Below are 27,487 nucleotides of genomic sequence, written 5' to 3' on the forward strand. Positions count from 1 at the left end.
TGGTAAGGAAGAGTGAAGAAAGTGTTTCCAATGCTAACTGTGACACGTAAAGTGTGGCTATCCAGGCCTGTTTTATTCCTGGCAGGTATGGTCTCCTGATGAAGAGTCACTGAAGGCCTTGAAGACCTTCTATGAAAAGCAATCCTAGGTATTATATTTAACTAGTTCAGGGAGCTGAGCTTCTCCTAAGTGATCTGGAGGAGACACAAAATCCTATTACACAGATGGTCTTCCCTAAACCAATATCTCTTCTTTCAAAGATAAAGAAACACAAGATTTTTCAAAGCCCCATTCGTTTCACTGGTTTTAATGTGTGCTATGACACATTTGATAAGAGCAGTTGTACTTCATTTCCTTCATTGTTGTAGTGTTTGCAGTCTTCAGCTGTTCTTCATGGCAGCTACAAAGTGATCCACACTGTGAAATGCAATGTTGTGTTAAGGAAAGATTGCAGCAATTCTTATTTTCCCTCCTTTCCTTTATCTGAGTGTTTACTTTTGCCAGCAGCCACAAAACCTGTTGGAGTGGGCACACACAGAGGTGTTGTATGGTTTGCTTACACAGTTTTGCTTCATTTTTTGAAAGAGTCCAGGATCACATTACAGGCTTCACACTTAAGAGTGGTCAAAACCAACACTTGAATCAGAGATGGTCTCGACAGTTCAGCTCTACAAATCTTTGCGTGTGTTCAGTTCTTCTGTCCTTCAGATGACTCTTCTCTCTGTGTTTGATTTTAGCTTTATCAGAAGCAGGGGATCACTTTGCACAAATACGTTTACCCTGATTCATCTTGCTCACTTTCCAGAATGCAAGCCACACCCCAAACACAACATTTCTTTGTCAAACAGCTTCCACAAAATCTGTCTTGACATTTCAGTAATGTTCCAAAACGGTTCTAAAAAGCTCCAAAAAGGTCTCAAACCTGAGACCACCTTTTCTTTTCAAAGACTGAAACTAAGAATTGACTAAGTTTACATTAAAAAAAGCTGAAGTTCCACAAGTTATTTCCCAGTTCACCTCTTCTTCTTCATGATCTTGCAGGCACTACACCAGCCTTTCTCTAAGAACTACTATTCATACTGATGCTCCACTGACATTCATACTGATGCTCCTAATGCCCTGGCCACTCTCTAACTCTGCGTGACACTTTCCAAGTGACTTGGGTGCAGGCAAAACACCTTTAGGCCAATCCCACAGCCAGCATCAGGATTCTTTCAATACAGACACTCTGCAGCTCCACAAACCACCCCACACTCCACTTAAGGGGCTTATACGGAATCCCTTTTAGGCTCTTCTCCATGGGCGTTCACACTGAAATGTTGTTATGCCAATAGGAGGGATGAACAAAGAAATCGTTAGTCCAGAATTTCACTGCCATTTTTGTTATCTCATAGAAATGCACTAAACGTTGCAAAAAGTTTTTCTGCATAAAGGGAAAAGACCATGCAGACCTCTGACTGATCTGTCATACATACTTTTCTTATCTAAACCCTGGTCCTTCTCCAGCTCACTTCCCAAACACAGAAGGTTTCCTTCCTACTTATCTCATCAGCAAAGATGAATGAATGGATGGATGAAGCATAGCTCCTAATCCTGCCTTTCCAACTCTGACCTCGGCAAGCAATACCACAGCTCAAGTCTGTTGCTCTCCCCCTCTGTGATACAGGCAAGCCACATACAGCAAGACTAGGAATTTACACAGGCTCTCTTTGGTGGCTGCTTAGGGCCTAGGGTTCAGTGACAATCAGAACCTAGAGGAGCCCTTTCTAATCTCTCTCTTTTGTTTTCTCTCCCTGCTCCAAAGTAAGTGAGAAGACTCTGCATCCAGGGCAATAGGAAAAGGTATAGAGAAAAACTCAGCACACGGCTGTAGTAGAAGCCTCAGGGACTCCAGGAGGGCCTTTAAGGGCATAGCTCCACCATGGCCCTTCACAGAGTCATAGAATAGTTAGGGTTGGAAGGGACCTTAGAGATAATCTATAGCACCTTAGGCTTTCCCTATCATAGCTCATGGTTTTCTGCATGTGACAACTGAAGGCATCAGATTAGGAAATCTTAGGGTGAGGAAGATAACATAACTGTCTGATACAATCTCTATTAAAGTGCATAACACTTGGCAGATTTACATGTTACATATGTATGCAGAACATATACACTATGTACATGTAGGTAAGGGAAATCTGTAATGACACAAACATCTACAGATGTACTGGACTTGGTTTTGAGCTCAGTAACATCACTAAAAGGCAGGAAAACTCCACTGCTGTCAAAGCTAAAGCCACAGAAAACCACAGAAAAATAAGAACAAATGAGAGAGATCTCAGAACTACAAGTTTTGTGTAAGCTTACTCTGCAAACATTCAGCCTACTATGCTTACAGATTGAGAAAGAAAAAAAAACACCCCCCAACTTTGTGCAGCCAGTCTCTTCAAGTATTTTAAATTGGGTAGAATGAGCTTTTTAATTCGCAGTGTGAGTAGAACTGGCAATATAGGACCCTCTTTGATACTATGAATAAACCCCAGATGGACAAAGATAAATAGAAGCGTGCTGCATGCAAAATGAAAGAGTGAAGATTGTTAGACACATGTATATTTTATTAAGAGGAATACATTTCTCCTACATCAGGAGTAACCATATAAATCACAAGGCCTCAGCTACAACCATTTAACAGCTTTCTGTAAACACCAACAAAAATATTCACCTGAAATACATTTGTTTCAATTCACTTCACTGTGCTTATAAATAACCTCTCTGTCAAACAGGAACTAGTGCTGATCCACAGACTATTCTAATCACTCCACACAAATCACTCCCTGCAATTTCAATAAAATACTCACAGAATTTGAAGAATCATAAATAAGCAAAGGACTGATAACTCTTCCAATTAATCCTAACTCACAGTTCCCTATTTATTCATGCCTAAACCACAGCACACATCAGATTTGTTAACACCTGTCCTCCAGGTGGATGCTTACCTGAGCTGTTGGATTAGATCTTCCCCTTCTTTAATAACATTGAGTGTAGCATCCAAGGTAGCTGTTTGTTGCTGCTGAAACTGCTTGATAAGCTCCTGAACTGCATCCACAGAGTCAGCACAGACATCCTCTAAGAGCTCCTTCTGCAGATCTTCCATCCATGTCCACAGCTGGGAAGGAGGGGAGGGAAATATAAATCAGAGAGGATTGAGATTTAACCCTTTTGCTCTCTAATTCCTCATCAGTAAGCATTAACTGGGGCTGCATGTTTCACATGAAAACTGACTTAAAATTTCTAAAACCAAAAAGACACATTGGTTATTAATTCTGGTTGATGCAATTCCATCTTAAGCAATGAAGTAAAATAAATTTAGTATCTTTTTTTTCCCCCCAAATTAATCTGCATTTCAGTTTATTATGTAACAATAACAAATTATATTATTCTGATTAACTCTTTACACAAGTAACAAATTACAATGCCCTACAGCTGTGATAAGCTAACCCTTTCCAGAGCTGTGTACTATCAGCTGCTATTAATTTCACATGCAGCTGAAGCCTGTTGCAGAATAGACCTAAAAATCTTTGGTATGTATGTATGGTACTGGCTGAAATCTAGCTATGTCTGCTCAGTTATGCTTTCCCAGGCAGAAGGTTTTGTGGAGGGTTTAGGGTTTGTTTTTGAAGGGCTTTTGTTTTGGTTTGAAGGGGTTTTGTTTTGTTTTGGGGTTTTCTTGGTTTGAGCTTTTTGGGGGTTTCTGCCACTTAATCCCCTTCTCAAGTACACCTCAGAGTCTGCTTTTCAACTTAGGGAAAATCCAAACACAGAAGACAGAAATATCACCAATCAATCCCATAAATTTTAAATAGTCTTGACTACCAATTTCCAAACAACAGCAACAAATCATTTGACTAGGTGCTTAGATGAGAATCTCCAGCCAGCTGTTCATCGGAGATCTGGACAGCGGCAGGCAAGCCCCAGCAGCCTCTCCTTGGCTGTAAAGGCTTAGAGCAAACAGAGGTTTTCCCTTTAAGCTTGCTCTGAAAAGTGAGTGTGTAATTGCACCAAATGAGCTGGCAATCTGCCAGCAAATCCTAACAGCTCCACCAGAGAGACTATTTTCTGTGCCATGCCTGGCCCATTAACCCACATTCTGCTGGTAAACTCTGCTAGGCTGCAGAGAAGTACAGGAGTGGGAAACAACCCGTTGCACTGGGAAACGTTAACGGATGCAGTGCTGTTGGCAGCAGGGCTGCACTTCTGCCTGCTGTCCCAGGGAGCTGCAGAGCAGCTTGTCTGAAAGGGACCTAGAGGTACACATAAAGAAGATAACAGATGCTGTGTGGGGGTGGCAAAAGAGCTGTTAAAAACACTCCTGTTCAAAATGAGATGCACTGGGTCGCCATCTTACAAGATTTGTTTTGAGACTGCAAATTCTGCATGTCCACATAAAATGAGAGAAGGAGAGTGATGTTTTAGAGCACCAGCTGACAAAGCTTCTCTCACAATTAAGAGTCCAAACCTAAGGCCGGTCACTGAATATTACACTATCACATGGTACTGACTTCAACGGTATCACCCTGATCTAAACTGAAATAATCAAACATCAGAACTTATTCCCAGCACTGCTCATGGTATCAGAACAGGGAGAATGCAGCTCCCTGTGCTCTGTTTCCACCTCTGCCACTGACTTCTTGTTTAACAGACTTACACAAACAAGTTTTAAAACGTATGCTTAATTTGAAGGTTTTTCAGTTAGAGTCAGCTTTGAATATTTTGGGTAAACGCCTCTGTTTATTCATAAATAGCATCATCATAAGGGTCTATCCTACTACTGGCCTCAAGTAGGATGTCTTTGCTCAGGTTATTTATGTATTTCCATATTCTCAGGAGAAAGGTGTGGCTAAAACTGCAACTATTAATAAAAGAAACAAATATTATTAAGTAGTCAGGCTTGAGACATAGATGAAAGAATTACCACATATTTAAAAAATCAAATAGAGAGCTTTTTCATATGTGGCCTGAGGTCTACATGCTGAACTTTGGGAAGCCACCATACAGGAAAATGCATTAATACCTCTATGTACAAATTACACTCAGAATCTTCCTGTTTTTGATCTGGTCCCTGCACACACTCAAACAGCAGGGACAGCTGGACTATAACAGGCAGGACCGATTTGGCCAGAATTACTTTCTCTGCTTATCAGATCTTCAAGTAATAGAGCACATTGTAAACACAGAAGAGAAAAATGGCTATGTGCATAAATCATCCTTCTGTTTTGAGCTAGGAAAGCCAGTAGTATTTTAATTTCTCAATGTCCTTTGTCATATTTCATTTTTCCACTGAAGATAACTAAAAAGCTCAGGGAATTTCCTTTATAAAAAGGAAAATTAAATCGAGAATTTGCTTCATTGTTAGGAGTCTGCTGTTTTCTTGAAATTATCATGCTAGAAAGGGCAGAGAAGAAAGTTTCTGATCTCCCCCCACTGTGACTTTAGAGGAAACCCTATTTTCAAAAGTGTCTCCAGAACACAACTTTCAGCAGCTAAAAGGATTTTGACATTTAAGATCCTAAGTAATTTTCTGTGTACATGTATAAATTAAAGCAGTTTTGAAATACTTAAACAAACTGTATTGTACTCACCTGGAACCAAAACACTCATTAATTTTAGAGAGCACTCAAGTAACTTACATTAGCTTCAGATGTTTCCATTAATGACCTCTGATTGTAAGGATTTGCATAAAAAAAAAATCTATCAGAATCTAGGTCATCCTTTTTAATCCTTTATACTCCACCAATCCCTGGGAATCCTAATACAAAGAATCAGTCAATATTAATAAGATTAAGAAGATCTTTGAGGAACTATTTATAATAGGAACCCAATTAAAAAACCTCCTGGGTTATATGCTACAACTCACAGCACCTGAAATAAATCACTACCAAGTCCCACTTGTGAATGCCACAGCAATGAAAAGATGAACTCCATGTCACTGTAACACCAGAGGCAGAAGAACTGTTAATCATAAAATAGAAATCACACATCCTTTTTGTCACAGCTCAGGAAAATCAGTCCCTCTTAGGGCTGGATGTTTAGCTCCTATGCAACTATTCAACTGATTTAAAAAAATCCTATTAAAGCCCCACCTCACCACACAACTTGTGCATTTCCTAGTTTGTACTGTGACCTACTCTAAAGAGTAGGTTAGACTGAGTGACCCATTTCAATTTTTTCACCAATATTTGACATATTACCCAGGACAACTTCTGTACCGCATTTGCACAAACTGACTTTCTTCTTTAATTCTTAGAAGCAAAATTTGTGAGCACCTGTCCCATTCTCATACATACGCTAAACTACTGCTAGTGTACCACTTGATCCAGCACAGGGGACATATGCAGATGTACGCAGACATTTCAAATACTAACGCAGTATTTCCACATCCAGCTGTGGTGACTTTTATTAAGCTTGCCAGTGATGTACATGTCCAGAAAAGGAGATAATCTCTGCGTTGTATTATTTAATATGTACAAAACCTTGAAAACAATGAAGAAGTAACACAAACATAATTTTTGTGCTTCCTTTAAATTGATCTCTGCCTTGGTATGATTAACTGGAGAAGGAAATACTAGGGCATTAGTGGTAAAACCTGATTTAAGTCTACCAAAGAGATCTAGCCACACAGCTGACTGATGCAAACTATGTCCAAAAACGTTATAGTTGTCAGCTACACAGAAGTCTGAAGCAAATACTGAGCCTTAAAACATCCACACTGAAGGTCCATGGAAGCTTCAGAACTGAGGTTTTATTTGTCAAGGTAACCATGGCTTTAAACAAGAAAAAAAAATCTTTTCTGATTTACTAGACCAGAGGAAAAGAAGAATGACACCACTCCACCCCCTCTTCTTTTGGGGGAGCTTCTGGCACTTCTTATGCATTGTAACAACTTCAGTATCTTTCTTGGATGTAAAACACAGGCAGTTTCTCTCCATCCAAGAGACAATACAGCTCTTTTCCCCAGCTATTTTATCTGATGCAATACCCTTCATTTTACTCAAGTACTTAATGGGACCACTTGCTGGTGGTTTGAAGGACATCTGTGCCTGTTATCTAGAAATTAATGCTTCTGACTTAGAATAAGGGACCACTTTAAACAAAATCTAAAACCTAAAGAGATTGCTAAGAAAATCATGCCTGCATGTTTGGAATAACTACTGGACACCCAATGTTTATATGCTGCTATTTGCAAATGCCAGAAATTAGTTTTAATCCTCTCAAAACCAGTTTAAAAACACTGAGTAATGAAATCAGTGAAAAGTAAAGAAGCAGTCAGTTCAATCCATAAGAATTACCATTGTACAACATTTTTGCTTCTTGTTCAAAACATGGTTGTCAATGGAAACAAGCAACTTTTCAGGGTATATGTTCTACCCCTTTACTATGTCAGAGAAGCATCATGTGTTGCAGAGCCAGCCCTAAAAGGAAGCTCATGACAACTTAGTAAAGTGAACATCTATCACAGCAATGAAGGCCAGAGCAGAATGCAGAAGTCAGTGAAATATGGGGACCTTTTTTTCCCACCTAGTTAGCACTGCTCCCACTCCACGAGTTGTAACATAACTGTGCAGAGAACCAAGATCAGGTTGAGAAGAAAAATAATAAAAGAACATCACAAACAGAACTGCTCCAGAGGCAGATGCCCATTAACCCTGTCTTCCTCTGCTATTATGCCAGGTTTACACAAACCTACTCTGAACAGTAACACCTACCTTTTCCATAGTATGCATTAGCAAGTCACATAGCCCCAAGCTGAGGTTAATTTATGGCAGGACTTCAGCCCATGCCTATCTTTAAGTGCCTGTTCAAGTGCTGCTGTGAATCTGGCTTCACTGCACACCCTTTAGGAAACTGCCTTTTCTACCTTGATTTCTCACAGCAACACGGTGCAGATAATAAAACTTTCTGGCACAATCAGCCTTCATCAGCTGATGTTTATTCACACCTAGAATGCATCTATTGCTGTTTCAGTTGAAAGAACTGATGGTTGTTGTAAATTGGAAGCATATTTCACAACATTTTCCAAAGTCAAATTCAAGGTCTCGTGTAAATGTCAACAGAAACTTAGAAAACAACGTATGTAATGATGAGCTGCAATGTGACAATGCATGCTACCAACGAAGAGCCACACAACGACAGCATACCTAATAAAATGTGACAAGACGGGTTATGACCAGACATTGAATATGAAATGCCACAATATGTGACTTCCACCGTAAGGTACAGATGATGAGACAGCCTGCTGCAAGAAAAAATGTTGTCAGATACCACCAAACTGATTGGGAAGAAATGACGAGTGCAAAGAAAGGGAACATTCTGTAAAAAAATCCCATCTGATCTCTTCCTAACCTCTTTCTTGCTTTTTCCCTGTTCCTCGCCAATTTCTTGACATTCATCCTTCATTGGGCTGCATCTGGTACTTCTGTATGCTGACGTTTTTTAATTAGTAACCTTGCTTATGGCAAAAGGATTTGCAATGCCTAAACATCTGATGCTTTTTCCAAGACCTGCAAAGACCAGATTGATATAGCACAAAATAATCTCCTCTCAAGGGAAACACGATTTGGGTAGCTGGGCTTACACGAGGGAGTGTGCAGATCCCCGGCCCAAGGTCATGTAAATGTAATTCAGGGACTATTTGCTTGAGGAGAAAAAGTTGGCTTGTAACTGAAGAATCAGATGTTCTGTGCTTCTTACCATCATGAATTGCAAAAACACATTCCTCTTCTAATATAATTTTAATATGAGTTATTTGTAATCATGAATCTGGATGTAACTAACTGCAGTAATTGTACTAAGCAAATCAAGTTCTGCACTTGATCATACTGATAATAGGCTTGGAGAAGTTCTTCCTGCATCAGAAAATTCACTCAGATTTACACCAGCATAACACAGTACACAGTGTAGGAGGAGTTTTCCATAGTATTAACATACACTACAAATTCAGCAATTTACTTAAATAAATGCAGGTACTTTTCCATTTTACTCTGAATTGTTCACTGGTTCTAAACACTTCATTACTTCTAAAATGGGAGTTGCACTACTTCTTCCCTCTGTGCTTTTTCCAGTGATTGGTCATATTATTAGCAGACTTACCCTGATCTGCTGCTTTGAGTTGTTTCTGCAACTTTGTGCACTATGTCCTAGAATCACAGTAATGAATCACTTGTGACAATTCTGAATCATTCTTAAACTTGCTAAAGAGTAAACAGACTGTGGGACCTTTCTCTAACCAAAGTGTCTTATTGGATTCATCAACTTGAACCACTACATTGACACTAACCATTTTAAACTAGTTGCATAGACTCTGTTGAATATGTGTATTTAAGGTGCAACAGCATGTGGCTTTTGAGTGAGGCAAGAAGCATAGGAGTGTCCCTGTATAGCTTTGATGAAGATTTACTCAGTATGCAAATCATCACTGGCTGCCCAATCTGTTGCCTTTGTACACAGCAGTAAAAGCTGCAGGCCCACACACAGGTACTGGAAGAAGCTCATCTTCCTCAGCTTCAGGAAATCAGGAAAATGGGCTGTAATATGACTAATAAAAGGGTACTTTATGTGAGTTGGCACACCCTATTTAAAGGTGCTCATAAAATAGCCTTCTAGCTGCAGAATGAACCTCTGTTATACAGAGACCAAGGCATACAGGCTGGAAACCCATCTCTGTAACACACGAACTACATGCCAGGGCCCTGGAAAGCCAATGACAATATTTGAGTGAAACCAAGCAGTCAGTCAAAATCCCAGTGAATGGCCTGAAAAATAGGCTTGGATGGATAAAATATGGATAGACAAGTGTTAACTCAAATGTAGTCTGTAGGAATTCTTGGCAGAATGATGATTAAGAACTTCTCTTATGTGTGCCTCCCTTGCTCTGCTGTAGGTTTGACTTCCTGACATTTGGTTTATGCAGCTGCATTTAAAAGCATTTAATTCTTATTACCTTGATTCTGTCTCACAAATTTTTGCCATCACAGATGGCAGAATTTTATTCACTAGCAGCCTGGCTGTGCTTCAAACTCCCCTGCTCAAGAGCGGGATGTGCTGCCAGGATACCACAGCTCTCTTCATTCCCAGCTTCTTAATCCTTCATGAAAAAGCCTTCCTTCTAGACAACAAATAGACAGGACAGAGGGGCACCCTGCACCACCCCAGCTGTCTTGGTTCCTCCGTCCCAGATCCTTGGTAGCTTTACAGTCAAGATTTAACTCTGCAAAGAAACCACCAATGTGAATGACTGGTGAATGCTTGCATTTTGGTCAAAGCCACAGTCTGTGTCCTGGAGTTGGAGGGGGATTTCTTCTTATTTTGCTGCTTCATGGTAATTACTGATAACTGAGAGCGAACTTTTACATCACATCACAGAAGGATAACACTTGTTATAACAGCAGAACCCTCTCTACAGTCCCAGTTATCAGAATGATAACAGTAAACTGGCAAGTACCTGCCTTCTCCAAAGAATCTGCCATCCAGGCAAAGCTCTGCACACATCACCTACATGTACAGCTCTGGTAGTTTACTTTTCCCACATCCTCTGCTCTCTGCCTGCAAATCCCACTCTGATGGGAATATCAGAATGTTTAGGAACTGAGCACTTTTTTGTTTTTTGTTTTTTGTTTCCTTTTTTACATCAGCATTTCCTTAATCCCTTATAAAAGCATTTGCTTTTTCCACCCCTTTGTCTTCAGCTTTCTCTGCTTGTAATACTCCCCCTTAAACTATGCCGATTCAGCTCCCACCAAAACCAGTGTTAGTACTTGTAAGAGGTATAAACTTAAGGTTTGATGTTTCACAGCCCTGCGGTGAGAGGAAAGGCAGATATTTTCAAAGTTCAACTTTGTATGCTGCTTTGTACTTATCTCAGCTCCCTATCCCATTGAAGGAAAAATATTTTCTAGCTTTTGAACAAGGCACAGGGTGCTTCATTCTAACCCTAAAAAAACTGCCAGGATGTAACAAGGCCAGTCAGTGAATATATTATGTGCAGAGAGCAAGTCTGGGTTATTTTAGTGTTTTATGCTTTGCTGTTTTTTTAAGTCTGACTGTAATATGAGAAAACAAACAAAAACACTGTCTAGGACAATGTATAAGTAGCGTATAAGTGTATAAGACAAATATTTTGCGGTAGACATGCTCAGAGAACAAGACCTTTTCAGGACTTCTAAAAGTTTTCAGCAAGTGAAATTACTAAAGTGATTATCCCCTTCACCACAAGTCTTTATTACCTAAAGGGTGATTGCTCTGAGGTGTCAATATTAACAGTTAAGGTTAAACAACAAATTATTAAGTTCAGTGACATTAACTTTGAATCCTGGGTCAGTTTACAATGAATGACAGGGTTATACAGCATATCCCAGTACCACTGTCATGTTTGCTCCATGATTACCTTTGAGACATTCTGTCAGCTCTTCTGATGAGAGTCAACAGTAGCTGACTTTAGCCCCATGAGCTTTCTGCTTCCCTCTTTCTAGCAACTCTGCCACAATGTGAGGGCCAAGCTCTGTCAAAATTAGTGACCTACACTGAAATAATCTCCTAATCATGATATTCAACCGAAGCAGGGACAATTTAATTTCACAGGTTTTGGTTATCAAGTAAAATGAAGTTAGTAATGCCTGCAATAAAACACTGGTACTGTCCCTGACTGACAGGGTAAATCCTCTCTCATTACTCACTTGAGTAATCCCACTGATATCTATGGGGTGACCAAGGTGACCTGCTGACCACAAATAATTTAGGTCGTGTAAGTTGCCTCACACTTAATGGTCCAGAACTTTGCTCTCAGTTTCTCATGGCCTTATCAGACAAGCTGTTTAGGGTGAAACTTTCCATACCAGGTATCTGCCTAAGGCTTTACTTGATGAATTTTGAGGCAAAAGGTTCAGAATGAGAGGAAGGGGAAAAAGGAGTTACTTTGCCTGTGTTAGAAAAGGAGTCTTATTTCCATTCACATGAGATGCTCCAGACAGTCCATGATTTTTAGCAAGGGTTTGAAATTTTGCAGCGTTTAGCCTTGATGTCAAGAATACACATTATGCCATCCCTGTGAAAATTAGCTCAAATTTGGTCACTCAGATCATGTCTGCCAAGTTCACATGTTCAGTAAGAACCTGTTAAGAGTATGGCAGTTCATTTTTCTCAACATTAAATATCTCCTGAGCATATCCCAGTGTTCCCTGGTCCAGGTAGACCTGCAGGCTCCACATGGAACTGAAGCACTGAACACCTCTTCTATTGCTCTTCTGACCTACCAAGGGCCAACAAAGCAAAAGGCATATGACCTGAAACCACAGGAATGCTTCTGCTTTTTGCTGTTGTCCTGTTGGGCTCAGATGAGAAACGAGAAACCCCGGGGTGGTAAAACATGCTTTTCATGCCCCAAAGAGCTATGAAACAATTGCAGAACTCCTTCGTAGTTCAGTAAAGACCCATATACTATAAATTTCAGGGAAGCTTCTTCTTAACTTAGCAACTGCATTATCTTCCAATACAAGAAGTAACACAACAAATCTTTACTTCAGTAATATAGAGAATACACTAAGGTATGTATACTTGTTCTTAAACACCTACATTAATCCCAAAAGCATGAAATCCTGCTGATGAAGCCAAGAATTTATTTGCATGTAGATATTACATGAGCTATATATTTGTAGCCTCACCTCAACATTTACTTGAAAGAAGTAATTCCCAGGCATTTCTATACTGTTGATTAAACCCCCAGCACTGAAGCTGTATCAGAAACTGCTGTGTTTCCTGCCACTTTAAGCCAGGTAAAACAAAACTATGACTGCTAAAGAGAAAAGAAAATCTTTATGGTAAACATTTATGAGATGCTAAGTCATCATTTAATATGCAAGAGGATTTAATGTTTTTAATTATACTGAAATGGCGGCAGTGCTCTTTTGTGTCTACATTTTTATGCCTAGAAATGTAAAGTAAACTTCAGAACCCTAAGTTTAAAACTCTGAGACCAATGTAAAATATTAAGATTCAGGCAATGAACTAAAAAAAGCTTTTATTTTCCTTGAGTTTTTTGAGTCTTCACTGTGTGATTATATCACATCTGTAACCTCTTCTGTAGGAGGCTCAAATACTATTCTCTTTTAAACAGAATGAAATGACATCCAAGAATCCAGTGTCATTGTTTGATCCTTGCAGCTGAAAGCTCACAGAAAAGCTCAACTATGATGAGATTTGTGATCTGACAATCTTGCCAATAACATTCAGATCTGAAGTAAGAACCTGAACTGAATCACACTTAATCCTGAGAGAAATTACTCAGGTACAAGTCTGCTGAATACATTTATCCCACTGATAATAATTTGTAATTTTACCCTGCCATACAGATAATTGGATTTGATTTCCAGTGGACCAGGTTTCTGGTCACACTATCAGGAATGCCTTGGCCTGAAAGGGCATGAAGGTATTGACTATAAACTAAAGAGGGTGTTATGACTACTGTAGGACAATGGGGAACACATCTCTTTTGTAGGCATAGACATTACTCACAAATTCTGACACTAACAGTCACTTAAGGAACTGCTCTAAATCTATGCTCCTAGAATGTTTTTACCCTACCAGAAACTCATTGTTTCAGACCATTGCATGCATTAAGTAAGGCCACTTAAAATAAATAATAACAATTATTGTTATGCTTAATTGGCAGTCTTTTTCACATTCCTTCAACTGCATAAGTCATTGTTCAGCTTGACCCATTACTGAATTGTGAACACATTATAATCCTTTTATAACGCATTCACGTTAAATAAGCAATGATCCAAGTACTATTAAGCAGACACTCTTAACTTTCATTGCTGATGGGATATCTGAATTTAAACACCTCTCTAATTCAACACTATACATTGTCCTCAAGAAATTCTAGCAAGGCAGATTACAAAAGGAAACATTCCTTGACAAGATCACTTTTTAAAAATGGAAGCTGTTAAAAGCCTCCCAGGTGCTGGGAATCTGAGCAGTCACATGTGGAGATGAAGAGGTGGGCAGAGCAGAGTACAGGTGAAGCAGTGAGTTCACAAACAGTGTATTCATCCATGCCTGGGAATTATCGCATCACAAATGCGATTCATCTGTGGTAGGAAGACTGTCAGAAGCAACACATTCACTGCAGGAATGCATTTAGAATGTTTCCATACAGACCATGTCAGTAAGACCAATTCTTTGTACTTAATTCTCCCTTTCACCAGCTCTGTCTCAATAGATTAATATATCATGAAATAATGAGAATTTTGGAAACTTAGATGAAAAATACATCTAGGCCAAAGTTTCCTACGTTATTGCCAAGAAAACATGAAGGGAACTGTTTATGCGTTTTCAAGGACATAAGAGAAACAGTTGTTAATAGTTTAAGAAATGGTTTTAAGAACTACAAAGGATGAAGTAAATAATGATGGTTATTATCAACTAACAATGCCTTCTAGAATCATGCAACGTATGTTAGGTGTTAAACTCATTAACATGCAAGCTAAACTGCTTTCTCCTCATCCCAAGACACTCCAAGGTGATGGGTTTGGATGGGCACAGTACGGTCCAGCATCAAGAAAGTAGGAGGGGCAAAGTTCATCAGAAAGGCATGTGTCAGCATTGTAACTGGAATGCTTCCTGTTAGAATGGCAGCAGTGGATCTCCAGCCCCCTGTATTTTACTGCTGCAGCAAAAGGATTTTTTGCCTTGATACCTTCTATAATTTAAATCTGACTGGACTCTTCAACTCAATTAAAACTGCTGCTGACTCAAAGGGACTTTTTCTTGATAAATCCTGACTTTAAAATTGCAATCTAATGTTATCTTTGTTGTTTGGGACTAAAATCCCTGCAAATACAGTGAATTTATTTTGAAGCAGTTTCATCAGATGAGCTTGGATGGTGAAGATCTGACCTGGACAAGTGGGTAAGCGGGGAAGACCCTGCATTTGGTCAAGCCAAGCCCTGTAGACTGGGAAGTCTCACTGGGCTGAGCACATTTTCTAGTCAGGGCCCAGGGGGATCAGTTGGTATGAAACAGGGAAAGAACATAATACTGTAACAGGTATGGTGGCAAAAAAAGGCAAAAATGTATTTCTTGATTTTTGAGGAATCCAGCTGTTTCAATATTCATACTGAAGAATGACAATTATAATGGTTAACTTGCCATTTTACAATACACATGAAGGGCCAAGCAGGGCCAAGCAATGAGTCATTTCTACTTGAGCCAATCTATTTATAGCATAAAAAGGTAAATACAGATACAAACACATGCTAAGGCTCTCTTGTTTTAACGCTTTGCTTTTTACACTAGTTCCCCTCTGGCAGACTGGTTACTTCACTGTGTCTGCCTGGGAGACAAATACTAAAACTGCAACAATTTCCTCACTTAGTATTTGTGGCAAAAAAATTCAGGTATTGGGCTGTGTGATTCTCCTTCGGTGTCACTGAAGGAGGCAGGTAGTGACACACAATGAAATTCAGTGAACCTGCAGAAAAGCAGTGTTTGGCCCCACAGGAGTGAGTTAACATGGGGGTAAGTGAAAACTTCCTTTCTCTTAGAGGGCCTGTGCATCCTCTGATGTTGGGGAACTGCTGGAGACTGCAATAACTTTAGCAGCCTCTTTACACCCAACCCAACAGTTGTCATTCTTTCTGATGAAAGGGGATTCCTGTGTCCACCCTGACTTTGCTGATATCTCAGTTTTATGCCACAGCTCCCTTGAATGTTCCTCTGCAGAGAGGGACAACCGGAGTCTGTCCACTCTCGAGCTCCCTAAAATTGACAGCAAGTACTTACTGAGTTTTCCAAAAAGGCATCACTGCACCAATCTGTCCCATGTGTAAACACCAATGAGGCAGAGATTTAGGGTTTACTCTCAGTATCTAGTAAACAGCATTGCTCCTGTCACAAAAGACTGTTTCTGTAATAATTTAAAAAATAAAAAGTGCATTTTAAAGCATCTACATTTCTACACACAGAAAGAGGGCTCATTAAAACCAGGTGAGTGGAGCAGGCAAATTCCCTTCTTGTTGAAGAAAGGTAGAAGCAGGTATAGTACACTGCAATCCAAACCCCTTCAAACAGGAAAGCTCTAGTTCCCAAACCCAAATTAGCCTACACAGTACCAGTAATCATCAGAAGAAATTTCGATTATAGAAAATACTTCATACTGATAACTTCCTGAAGTCATGCTTATCTTTGTGTTACTAGTCACCACCTGCATAGGTGAAATGAGGTTAATCACAGTAGGAAACTGTTGTGAAGTAATTTTGACTGAGGAAATAACCAATCAAATTTCCCCTGTGAATAACCAGCATAGCTGCAGGCATTTGAGCTACTCTGGAAACAATAGTACTATTCACAGTAACTAGTAACTACATTTTAGTATATTGCAAAAGCAGGATGTAAAAGGAAAACTTTTATGTATCAGTAACTATAATAGACACAATGTATTTCCATCTTCCATACATATATGTATATATATATATACACACATGTAGATGTTCTTACACCTTCTACTTAAGGAGGCTCCCCAAGATGCTGAAGACTGTTATACACAATTTGTTTCTAATGTGCAAATTAACTAACACAGGCAAAGCTTTCAGCTTCTAAGAGAATCTTTCTGATCAAGTGTGCTTTTGCTAATAGATGCTTCAGAGCATGAAAACAGCTATTCTAATTCCATCTCTCCTAGCAGAAACCCCATCTTTAAAAGTCACTCATCACTGAATGGCCTTTGGTCCACAGAAAAATGTGAAGTATGCTTTAATTACATCCCCAGTGGCCTCCCATTTGATGTCCTGTTCACTGTATCTCTGGCAAGACAGCCTTATCTCTGGGTATTTTTCAATTACACTAAGCAGAATTTGTTCAGGTCCTCATTAATTCACTGTATCAATATGTGGCTATTTGCTCTTTAACCATAATTTCAAAAAGTGAAGTCTACCTAATTAAAAAATGTAAGATTTCCGGTAACACTTAATACTAATGGCTACATTAATTAACATTACATTCAAATGGAAGCCCTCTGAGGATACGCGTCACACTGCTGGCATGTTTATACCTAATGTGGTAATATCAACTCTTGCTTTTACAAAATAATTCTTGCTTTATAACAATACATGCTAGTTGAGAATTAAGCACTGCTTGATATGTTAGATATGCTGTTCCTGCATTTTAGTGTACTATATAATTCGCTTCATTCATATTTTATTTCCTCTTTACAACAGTTAGTCATATGCATCAAATGAACTGGATATCAGCCCTGTGCAGTCAAGACGCCTCTTCTCTGTTATCTGAGTTTTCAGAGTCAGACTCTTGCAGCACTTTGCAATACACAGAAAAATTTGCTCATGCACATCTTACCTCTTTGGTGTGGGTATGGAAGGAGACTGACATGTCCAAGAGAAGTTTCCGCTGTTCCACCCTCCGGACAAAATCCTGAATTCGTACTTCCAGATGCCGGGCTGCTTTATAGATCTCTTCAGGGTCACATTCTCCAGTCTGAGCCAACTGCTCTGCAGCCTCCAAAAGCTTGTCTGCATTGGTGTATGTATTCTACCAGCAAACAAAGCAAGAAACAGAGTATGAGCAATACAACTGTGGCAAGTAAACCCTTGAGACAGGCTGTTTATACCTTCAAAGGCATGAAAGGCAAGTGATTACCAGAGTTTTAAAACAATAGTAGTAATTCCTACTGGCACTGCCTTCTGTGGAAAGAGAATGTATAAAGCGACATATATTAAATAATTTCTTATTTGAAACACACCACCCCATCCCAATTCTGCCGGGCATAGTAACAGGACTGTCCACTTCTTTTTTCCATGTCCCCTGGAGTTTCTCAGAGATAATGTAATGAAGCAAGTGGGACTAACCACGTGATACTCGGCTACAAGCTCATTGCAAAGGACTCGCAATGGCTATCACATTACAGCATGTAATTATGCTAGCCAGATATGTCTCAGTCTCAAGAAACATTTGCCTTTCATTGGCTTTTGTGAGATAAGTTAGACTGTGTTTTCAAGTTTCCTTCTACGTTTTTTCCTCTCATCTAGTGTTCTGCATCGTATTTCTAAATGGAATAAGTCTATCTGATAAGCTTGCAGCTGCCAGTAGGTATTGCTGAGGTTGCTTTGGAGTGGTAAATTTCCAGTTGCATGTGCCTGCCCTCCATTACATAAGAATTTGAACACTTCGCCATCCTGAATAGATTTATCCCATAGAAATGGCTTTTGCAATATGTGATGTATTATCCCCACTTTACAGAGAAGAAATGGAAGAACACAGAAGTGAAGCAATGTACCCAAGGCTGTGCCAGACTGTGGAGGAACAGCGGTGAATTCCCTCAAACTTGCCTCAGCTTTCAAACTACCTGCCCATCCTTTCTCTCCCTTTTTCATGTTTCTGGAAAACACCACTAAACTAATACATCAGAGTCTCATAAGTAACAGCAGAAATGGAAAGGGACTGCAATCATCTCCATAGCCATGGAGCTATGTTTAGTCAGCTATGTTTAGCCAACTAAACATAGCCAGGCCTTGCTGCAATAGAAAAGCTTTCTTCACTTACGGCCAATGCTCTGTGGTGTTTAACACAACAAAAATAAGGACAAAGATACCAGCTTAATGGTGTTGCCAGTCCCAGGTGAGATCTCCAGAAATGCTCAGTGTCAGCCTAAGACTGCTCCCACTGAGAATTTTAACCTCCCCATTAAGAGAAGCAGAATTGTAGCACCTTCCTTTTCAAAAATCATACTGAGAATCCTCCACAGCTTAAAAAATGCATTAACTTGATGCTTATACACAAAATATGTTTGAACACTGCACACACACACATACTTCTGCACATTAAAGTAACACTGTCAAACACAAAAGCCATGAATCACTCATGTTGTTCTTGTTTAGATAATATCCTGCCGTAATCAATAGTTGCTGCTTGAGAAAATATTCAATACAGAGACGGAAGACTGACCTCCAAGTGTTTAATGAGAGAAAATATTTCCAGTTATAAAAAGCTGAAAGAAAACAGCTCATTCATGGTTCATTTTCCCAGTTTCTGAGGGCTGACTATAAATATACAGTATTTGCATTTCTCTTTTTGGACTGTTAAGAACATATTCTAGACAGTTTTGTTACCAACAGTAAATTTTATTCCCTCACTTTCAGGCCACTGCTATAATGGTTAGGTTGTTAACAGCAGCAAAATGTTATGTTTTAAAAATCATTTTTTGGAAACCTCTTTAGCTGAGAATTTGTAAAAAATGTTCCATTTAATATGACCTGAATTAGGGTCCAGTTTCACTTAACAGCATCCTTTCTGAATGATCCTCTTCCAATAGTATTTGGAATAAATGCCAAAGCTAGCACTATTTTTCAAAGCCTACTCCACTCAAGGGTTTTTCACACATTACCACTACAACGGCTCGAACACCAGTCCAGCTCCCCGCAGAGAAGGCTATTCCTGCTTTTATTTGTAACATTTAGAATACTTTTAAATGCATTCACTCTCTGCTTATGGCACACATCTGGGACACAAATACCTTTGCTGGAATACAGTATGACTACAGCTTTGCTGCATTTGTACCTAACATACTTCTGTACATCTCCGCTGAAAACCACTATAAGTTTACTGATTCCAACACGTGATGTACCTGATGACATATAGATGAAGTGAGTTCACCAATACGATGATCAGATATAAAACCACTGCATGGTGAGAAGAGTGTAGGCTAGGCCCTGGATTTGGAGGTATTTCAAGTATGGTGAAATTTTTGATCACCTCTCTTCCTGTCTTTGCCCACTAAGTTCACAGCTAAGTGTCTGGGTTTTAAAAACAGGCACAGTTCATGCTAGGAAAAACACTAGCATCTTTACCCCTGCCATTCTAGAAGTCTTGGTGCTGAGAGATTTCCAGCTCACTGCTGGAGATTTAAGAGTTTTAGATACATTTCAGATAAGCAACCACATTTGGGAGTTAACCACACTTGCCTTGAACTCCAGAGTTTGACTTATTCATGAAAGGATTGTCATCTACTGTCAGATGAGATATAAACACAGTACAAGCCAAATAAGGTAGAGGTTATTTATAGGGTGAAGGCCTGCTCTACTTTTGTTCTGTTCATTTGCCTAAAGTGTACATAATAATATCAGAAGTTGTTACACAAATCAAGTATTTTCATGTGCATCTATTTCTCTGCAAGTGCTGAACTAAAGCTATGTTGAACCTGAGAGCTTCATTCTGGTTGGAACTATAATGCTGTACTGCTCACTTGCTCTGAACAGTTTCATCCTGAGCTTGCTCTCTTGTTAGTAAACAATTTAGAGTAAAGACCCTCATTTGATTTCTTTGAAGCACTTCGCACTGTTTTGGTATGACCTAACCCTGGATCAGGTAGGGTGGGAATCCAATAAAATTAAGTCTCGTGATGAAGAGAAGTATAGGACGAATCCTTGTCCTGCTGCCCTCAGCCAGAAGAGGTTACCTGAGATTCCCAGCCTTTCTGAGATCTGGCAGGATCTACCAGGAGCACAAGGTCTAGGTACAACTCCAAACTGGCATCAAGGCTAAAAACTTTATTTTAGACAGAACCAGAAGGTTTTCAGCTCTCTTTTCTTTTTGCAAATAACAAAAACCCCCAAACAACCTCCCACAATTATGAAAAGAACCAGACTAACAAAACCTATACAACATCCCTCTCACAATTCAGAACTGAAAGTGATTGTTGTCTTATCCCGTGGCAGTATATACTACCAGAATTCCCTGTACCTTTGATTCCTCAGCTGTTAATAATTTGAGCAAGTTAAAAAAAAGGGGTTTATGAAAAATCTGCTTGTTATTTTCATCACACTTTCCTTTGAGTTTTGGACCAAAAAGTGTCCAAAACATCAGGATCCATTTCTGTCTTTGACTCAGGTAGGAGTTCTCAGCTGAGATTCCACTGTGCCTCCAGGTTAACAGATACGAAGCCATCGCCGCATTGGTAATTCACTATCCAAACACAGCTCTTCGGGCAAACTGCTCAAGAGATTTCCTTAAAGTCAGAACAAACATTATTTTGTTCGTAAACTTTGTGCCAGAGAAATGTTTCATCAACTGTTCTCTTTAAATCTTTTTAACCCTGGAGTTGTATGGATTCTAAACATCAGTGACCACTGGCTAAGTGAAGTTTGTGCTTGGCCTCACCTGTTGCACAGAAAATAGTACTGCAGTCAGTACAAATCAAACAAAGGGTCCCAATTCTGGTTTGCAAGTATTTGGCGGCTTTTTTTTTTTCCTAGTTGAAACCAAATTATTTAAATGAAAAATACCAAATAATGCATCAGTTAATTCTTGGATTGTTGCAAGCTTGGAGGGAGCAGAACAGAAATATTTTGCCTTTGTTATTTATGATACACATTGCAACCTAAAGAAGTCCAATACATTAGTCACTTAGAAACAAATTAGAGTGGAATGCAATGGACTATTCCAGTTTGAAGGGACCTACAACCATCATATAGTCCAGTTGCGTGACCAATTCAGAGCTGACCTAAAGTTGAAGCATGTCCTTAAGGATATTTCCCAAACGCGTCTTAAACACTGATGGGCTTGGGGTATCAAACACCTCTCCAGGAAGCCTGTTCCAGTGTCTGACCATTCTCTCAGTAAATAAATGCTTTCTAATGTCCAGTTTAAACTTCCCCCGGCACAGCTTTAAACCAGTCCCACACATCCTATCAGTGGATACCAGGGGTAAGAGAGCAGCACCTCCTGATCCATTTCCTCTCCTGAGGAAGTTGTAGAGAGCAATGAGGTCACACTTCAGCCTTCTTTTCGCTAAACTAGACAAATGTTCCAATTACATATATTTGTGTTTTCATTGACACCAGTGAAAGGCACCAATCAATGCCGTGCAACATTTTCGTTTTGAACCACCAAGTGCATTTTCAGCAAACGATTCCACATAGTTTTCTCTCTACTCCTAGCAACTACACTTGTAAGTAGTGTGTTGCTGCATGTTTGTAGATCAAGTACATTGAAAATAGCTGTGTCCAATGGTACACCAGGGCAGAATTCATGTCCTAAATCTGGGCTTTTTTTTTTTCTTTCCAGAAATATCTCTCCTTGCACAGAACTTGACAGCTGTTTATTATATTTGAGAGATTTTCATTGTAACTGAGATCTCCAATGTGTTCTGAACAATGCTGATTGTTCAAGAAAAATGTTTGAGAAAATGACAGATTGTTCAAGAAAAATGCCAGAAAAATGTTCAGTTGTGTACCTCAGAAGAAGCATGAGGTAGGGGAACAGGGCAGGTGACCAGATGCATTATCACATTAAATACTACATACCCCAGACACTGCACTTTATAAGCAGATGTTCATATATGGTGAAGGAGAATGAGGCAGCACTCATCTGCCTTATTCTGTATTAATCAAGTTCTGGGGCTGTGAAAGGCAGTTACAGGCAAAGGTTCCTCGTATTGATTCAGAGAACTTTGTCACCTAGGTTTTACCATGTAAAAGTCACAGAAGAGATAGCATCTCCAGAGGCCATTAAGTACTGACTAGAAAGAGAGCTTAGATGACTAGATTAGATCTGATCTTCCTGAAGAAAGACTAGTCATGTGAATCCCATCTTAACGCCTGCAAGCTTAAGTTTAGGAGACTTGTTAGGCTTTCTCTGATGTGATATCTCCTTTACATTCTTCAGAGCTGTGACTCGACTCTTCAATATCAAAGATGAAACCTCAGTATTACTACTCCTGCAGTGGAGACAGGATGTCAAGACAAAGTTCAAAGCCTGATCCATCTCTTGCTGAAAACAGTAAAAAACAGTCTTAGTGACTTCAGTGAGAACTGGGTCAGCCTCCTAGACATTTACTCCAGATATAAGGAGGAGACAAAAAAATGGCAAAGGGCTAAAAATAAAACTCTGGAGGCTCTGTACCGTTGTTCTGCACATAGACAAGGGGTAGCATTTGTCCTCACAAAAACTACAGCAAGATTCACATTTGCAAAATTATAATTATGAAGCTGATTCTGCATTTCTTCTCAATCCTTATAAACAACTGTTACCCTTAATTTTTAAGCACAGTTACTGCTATCAGATTCTTTGCTCAAGCCACTTTGTTAAAATTAGCTCCAGTTTTTTGTTTAGATTAAGTGATCTCACAGTCAGGCTTTTGTGAAGAATTATATCTTTAGTAACTTGATATTCTAAAGCTAAAATAAGTGACCACAATGAAGCATTTCTATGATAAACAAATCTGCACTTTAAGGAAGCATCCATCATTGTCAAAATTCTTCCTCCCTTAAGCAGGGCAAGGGCTAAATACATATGATGATCTAATGTAAGATGTGATTTTATTCAGTTCGAATTTCACATAATCAAATCAAGGCCTATATTCTTACTTGTGCTCTATTGCTCTAATTGAAAACGGACTTACTACAAATTACAGTTACAGAAGTAAAAGGCAGAACACCTCGCTAAGATCACACAGCCACTCAGTCTATCAGTATTGTTCCCTACTGTACAATAGAATGGAAACTTCTTCAGACCTTTTAAATATCCAGGTTAATCAGATTTCCAACACCTTCTTCTGCAGACAGTTCTTCCCTTGAACATGGCAATTCATCTTAACTTTTTCTAGTCATAAACTTGCCCTAATTCTCCTTGTACTGTCCTTAGTGAAGTTTGAGGTCTTCAAATACTATGGCCTGTTATGTTTAACTTTTGATGAACACATAAGAACATGCCTACCTTTAAATGAATGAATTACATCTGTTTAAGTAGTTTAACAAATGAGGGTCACAAGTTTGTGAGTGCAAGCACACGTGAGTGCATGTCCAAGTATCAGCCACTTGACAATTTCAACAAAACTGCTACTATTACCAGAACTGCATCTATTTGCAAACACAGTCTAGGAACCAGAGTGTCTGGAATGTCATCTATGCTTTATCAGAGAAGCACTGCACAGATAAGCTTTCTTCCAGCTTCTGGAAAAGTTATCTTTGCAGCTGGTACATGGGGTTTAAAGGTCCTTATGCCTCTCATCTACTATAGTGAGACCATGGCTCATTCACAATGTTTGAAATTATTTTTCTTCAGACATTTTCTGAGTATCTGTATTTACTGATGCATTGCTACTTTCTTTACTGACATTTTTGACCTTATTACAGCCTTTCAATACTTAAAGGGGTTTTATAAGAAAGATTGGACAGTAGGATCTGCAGCAATAGGACAAAGGGTAATAGTCTGAAACTAAAGAAAGCATAGATTCAGACTAGAGTTAAAGAAGAAATTCATTATTGTGAGGGTGGTAAACCACTGGAACAGGTTGCCCAGAGAGGTGGTGTGGATGACCCCTGGAAACATTCAAGTTCAGGCTGGACAACGGCTCTGAGCAACCCCACCTAGTTGAAGATGTCCGTGATTATGAGCTTTAAAGGTCCCTTCCAATCCAAACTATTTTATGGATTGAAACTTAGCTCAGTCCGAAAACATCCACAGATCTGGGGAATTTGAAGTTTGTTCCCATTTCATATGTCCAAGAGGCCATATATGATACCCTGCTGATACTAATTACTACTTTAAACCTCCAGTAATTCTGTTTTTTCAGTGAAGTATATTAACATAAGGATTTTTCAGCATGAATGAGAAATAAACAGTTTCCAGGAATGACAAGGTGGATATGACACAGCATCCCCCTGAAGCATTGCCAAGAACCATGTATTGTTCCATATATCATTATCTTTTATTTATGATTTTCCCTCATGGTTCACATACAAACTGAGGTGAATTTATTATCGAATTTAAAAGAGTGACACTTACACATTACATCAAATGCTGAAACCCCAGATAAACTGTTTAAAAGCTACCTTAGACCTTCAAACTAATAAATAAGCAAGATCAGAATGAATAGCTAGAAATACATTAGCTAGAAGAATTCTTCCCTGTGCTACATCATATTGAATGCTTACCTTAAGTAAAAAAATGACGCCCGCCTGTAACATATTTTATCACAACAACTGTTCAGCTCAATCAGGTGTGTAATCATATATCAAGCAGAGAATACCCATATAAGTATAATCACGCAAATTAACTCCTGTGTGATCATAACCATTATTCATTGAAATGCCAGTAAAACATATAGTGAAATGTTTTAAGTGCCATCTAACATCACACATCACATCTAATACTAATAAGCTAACATTTTAGCTCAGTGTGGTCACCTTAACTATCACTGAATTGTAGTCACTATGATTACTAAAGAGTACTATTTATGTAAGGACTTCACTTTAAATGCTGCAAGAGCTATTTACTTCTTCTAAATCAGGATGCTCAAAAGTATGTTTGGCAAAGATCTAGACTTTTCAAAGCTCTGCTTGGGTTTTTAATTTTATTTTATTTTTTCAAGTTGCAAGATTAATTTATTTTGGTTGTAAGGGGGAAGACAAGGGATTTATTTCTTTTTGTAGGCAGAAAGATTACACCCACCACATGTTTCATCTAAAGCCTGGCAAATTTCTTTCCTCCCTAGTTTAATTAGCATATATGTTCAATCTCCGCTATGAAATAAGCCACTAAATACTTGCTTAATATGAGGTAAGTAAATCCCACCTTTTTCAGGGAAGCAATGTGCACATTTCATGTTATAAGGAGGGCATATCATTGCAGGATTACACTGGAGTCTGATACACAGCCTTGAAGAAGCTGCAGTTTAAACTGCTGAAAATATCAGAACCTTTATACTTTGTAAGATGTGATTTAAGAAATTTTGATCTAGAGCACAGCTCCAAACAGGAACTCAAAGAACACCCCTTGGGCATAATAATGAGGTTTTAGTCCCACAAAGTCCATCTATGGCATCTTCCTGAGACCGAGAGAGACTGCTGGCTGAGAAAGCAGCACTGCCCAGGAAGGCTCATTCATTGGGCCTAATAAACAAACAACTGTGTTTACAAACTAAAAGCCATCAGTGGACCAAGTCTGCACTGAAAAACTTGGTAGTTTAAACTGAGGTAGTCACATGACCCTTTCAAAGCCATATCTCACTTTTGTCACCTTAAGGCACCCTAAATAAAAACAGTATCTACTTGATATGTAGGCTTATTTTGTGCTTATAGGTTTTGGGTTTTTTTTTAACTGTCACCCTAATGCTCTTCTGGGAGAAGCATACCTAAAGAGCACATTGAAATGAGATGATGAAATACTCCTCTTGCCCTTTCAATATTTTCAATATTTTATGGATTGTACAAGGACCTACAAGAATTAGGGAAAATATTTCAAACAGATGATTATTAGCCAGATTTTATCCTAGTATTTAATCTTTGGTAATATCCATGAAAAGACTTTGATCCTTTTTTTGAGATCTTTGCACAATAACAGGCGTATGAAAGCAAGCATCAACAAGAACAGAGCAATGAAGACAACAGACTGAGATGCCATTATACATTAGTTGTGGTAGCAAACATGAAACCAGACTGGTTTTATGGCCAAAAATCCCCTGATACTAGTTAGTGTTATACAGTAAGTGTACCAGAAACACGGTATTATCATTGTGCAATGATTTCATAATTGGGCAATTAGCAGTGTATGAATGAGAATTGCTCAAGCAACTGCAAGATATGTGAGCCTTTGAAACTCAGCAAACGTGAGGAAAGCCCTCACAGCAGCCTTCCAGTATCTGAAGGGGGCCTGTAGGGATGCTGGGGATGGACTATTCATTAGGGACTGTAGCGACAAGACAAGGGGTAATGGGTTAAAACTTAAACAGGGTAAGTTTAGATTGGATATAAGGAAGAAGTTCTTTACTGGTGAGGCACTGGAATGGTTGCCCAGGGAAGTTGTGAATGCTCCATCCCTGGCGGTTTTCAAGGCCTGGTTGGACAAAACCTTGGGTGACATGGTTTAGTGTGAGGTGTCCCTGCCCATGGTAGGGGGGTTGGAACTAGATGATCTTAAGGTCCTTTCCAACCCTAACTATTCTATGAGTCTATAATTCTAAAGCATTTTCTTTTGTGGAAGTGACAAGGGAGCACAAGACAGCAAACTGCCCGGAATGAAATGCAGCGTTTTGAAAGCTTCTCAAATGACAAATATCATCAAAAAGCCCAGACAATTCACAGCAAAGCTCCACAACTTCTCTGTGATGGGGGGAAAAGGAAAGGTGAAGAGTGGAGGAACAAAGAAACATGTGGCAGGTCTGAGGTGAACAGCAACTTGGGAGTATTGTTTTCTATCCCAAAGGCTCAGCTCACATCTTTTCTGAGCCCTGCAGACATGAGTGAAATCACGACAGGTTTATCAAGTCTTGCTGGTCTCCTGAAATGAAGTAACTTCAGGCATTCTGGGTTTAATATCATGCTCACATTTTGGAGATTTCAAAGACACAGTGATGACAGTATTAAAAGGCTTTGGACTGTCAACATCACTTGGAAAAGTCAGTACCAGATGCAACCGGCAGCCCTGCTTACTTGAAAAGAGGCAG

General features: G+C 39.2%; 1 protein-coding gene across 12 annotated transcripts in view; it reads right to left on the reverse strand.

The window, feature by feature from the left end:
* The window catches only part of KALRN (kalirin RhoGEF kinase), a 513,375-nt gene that overhangs the window by 192,597 nt on the left and 293,291 nt on the right, over nucleotides 1–27,487 (reverse strand). For all 12 annotated transcript variants that reach the window (XM_061370039.1, XM_061370040.1, XM_061370041.1 and 9 more), the window contains 2 exons: nucleotides 17,386–17,577; nucleotides 2,979–3,148 (listed from right to left, as the gene is read on the reverse strand). In XM_061370039.1, the coding sequence (XP_061226023.1) occupies nucleotides 2,979–3,148; nucleotides 17,386–17,577 (362 nt within the window). The remainder of the gene's footprint in view (nucleotides 1–2,978; nucleotides 3,149–17,385; nucleotides 17,578–27,487) is intronic.

This window comes from Neopsephotus bourkii, unplaced genomic scaffold, assembly GCF_033783945.1.
Source record: "Neopsephotus bourkii isolate Nb327-2 ecotype Australia unplaced genomic scaffold, CSIRO-AGI_Nbou_v1 NB_1526, whole genome shotgun sequence".
In the NCBI taxonomy this organism is placed as follows: Eukaryota; Metazoa; Chordata; class Aves; order Psittaciformes; family Psittacidae; genus Neopsephotus; species Neopsephotus bourkii.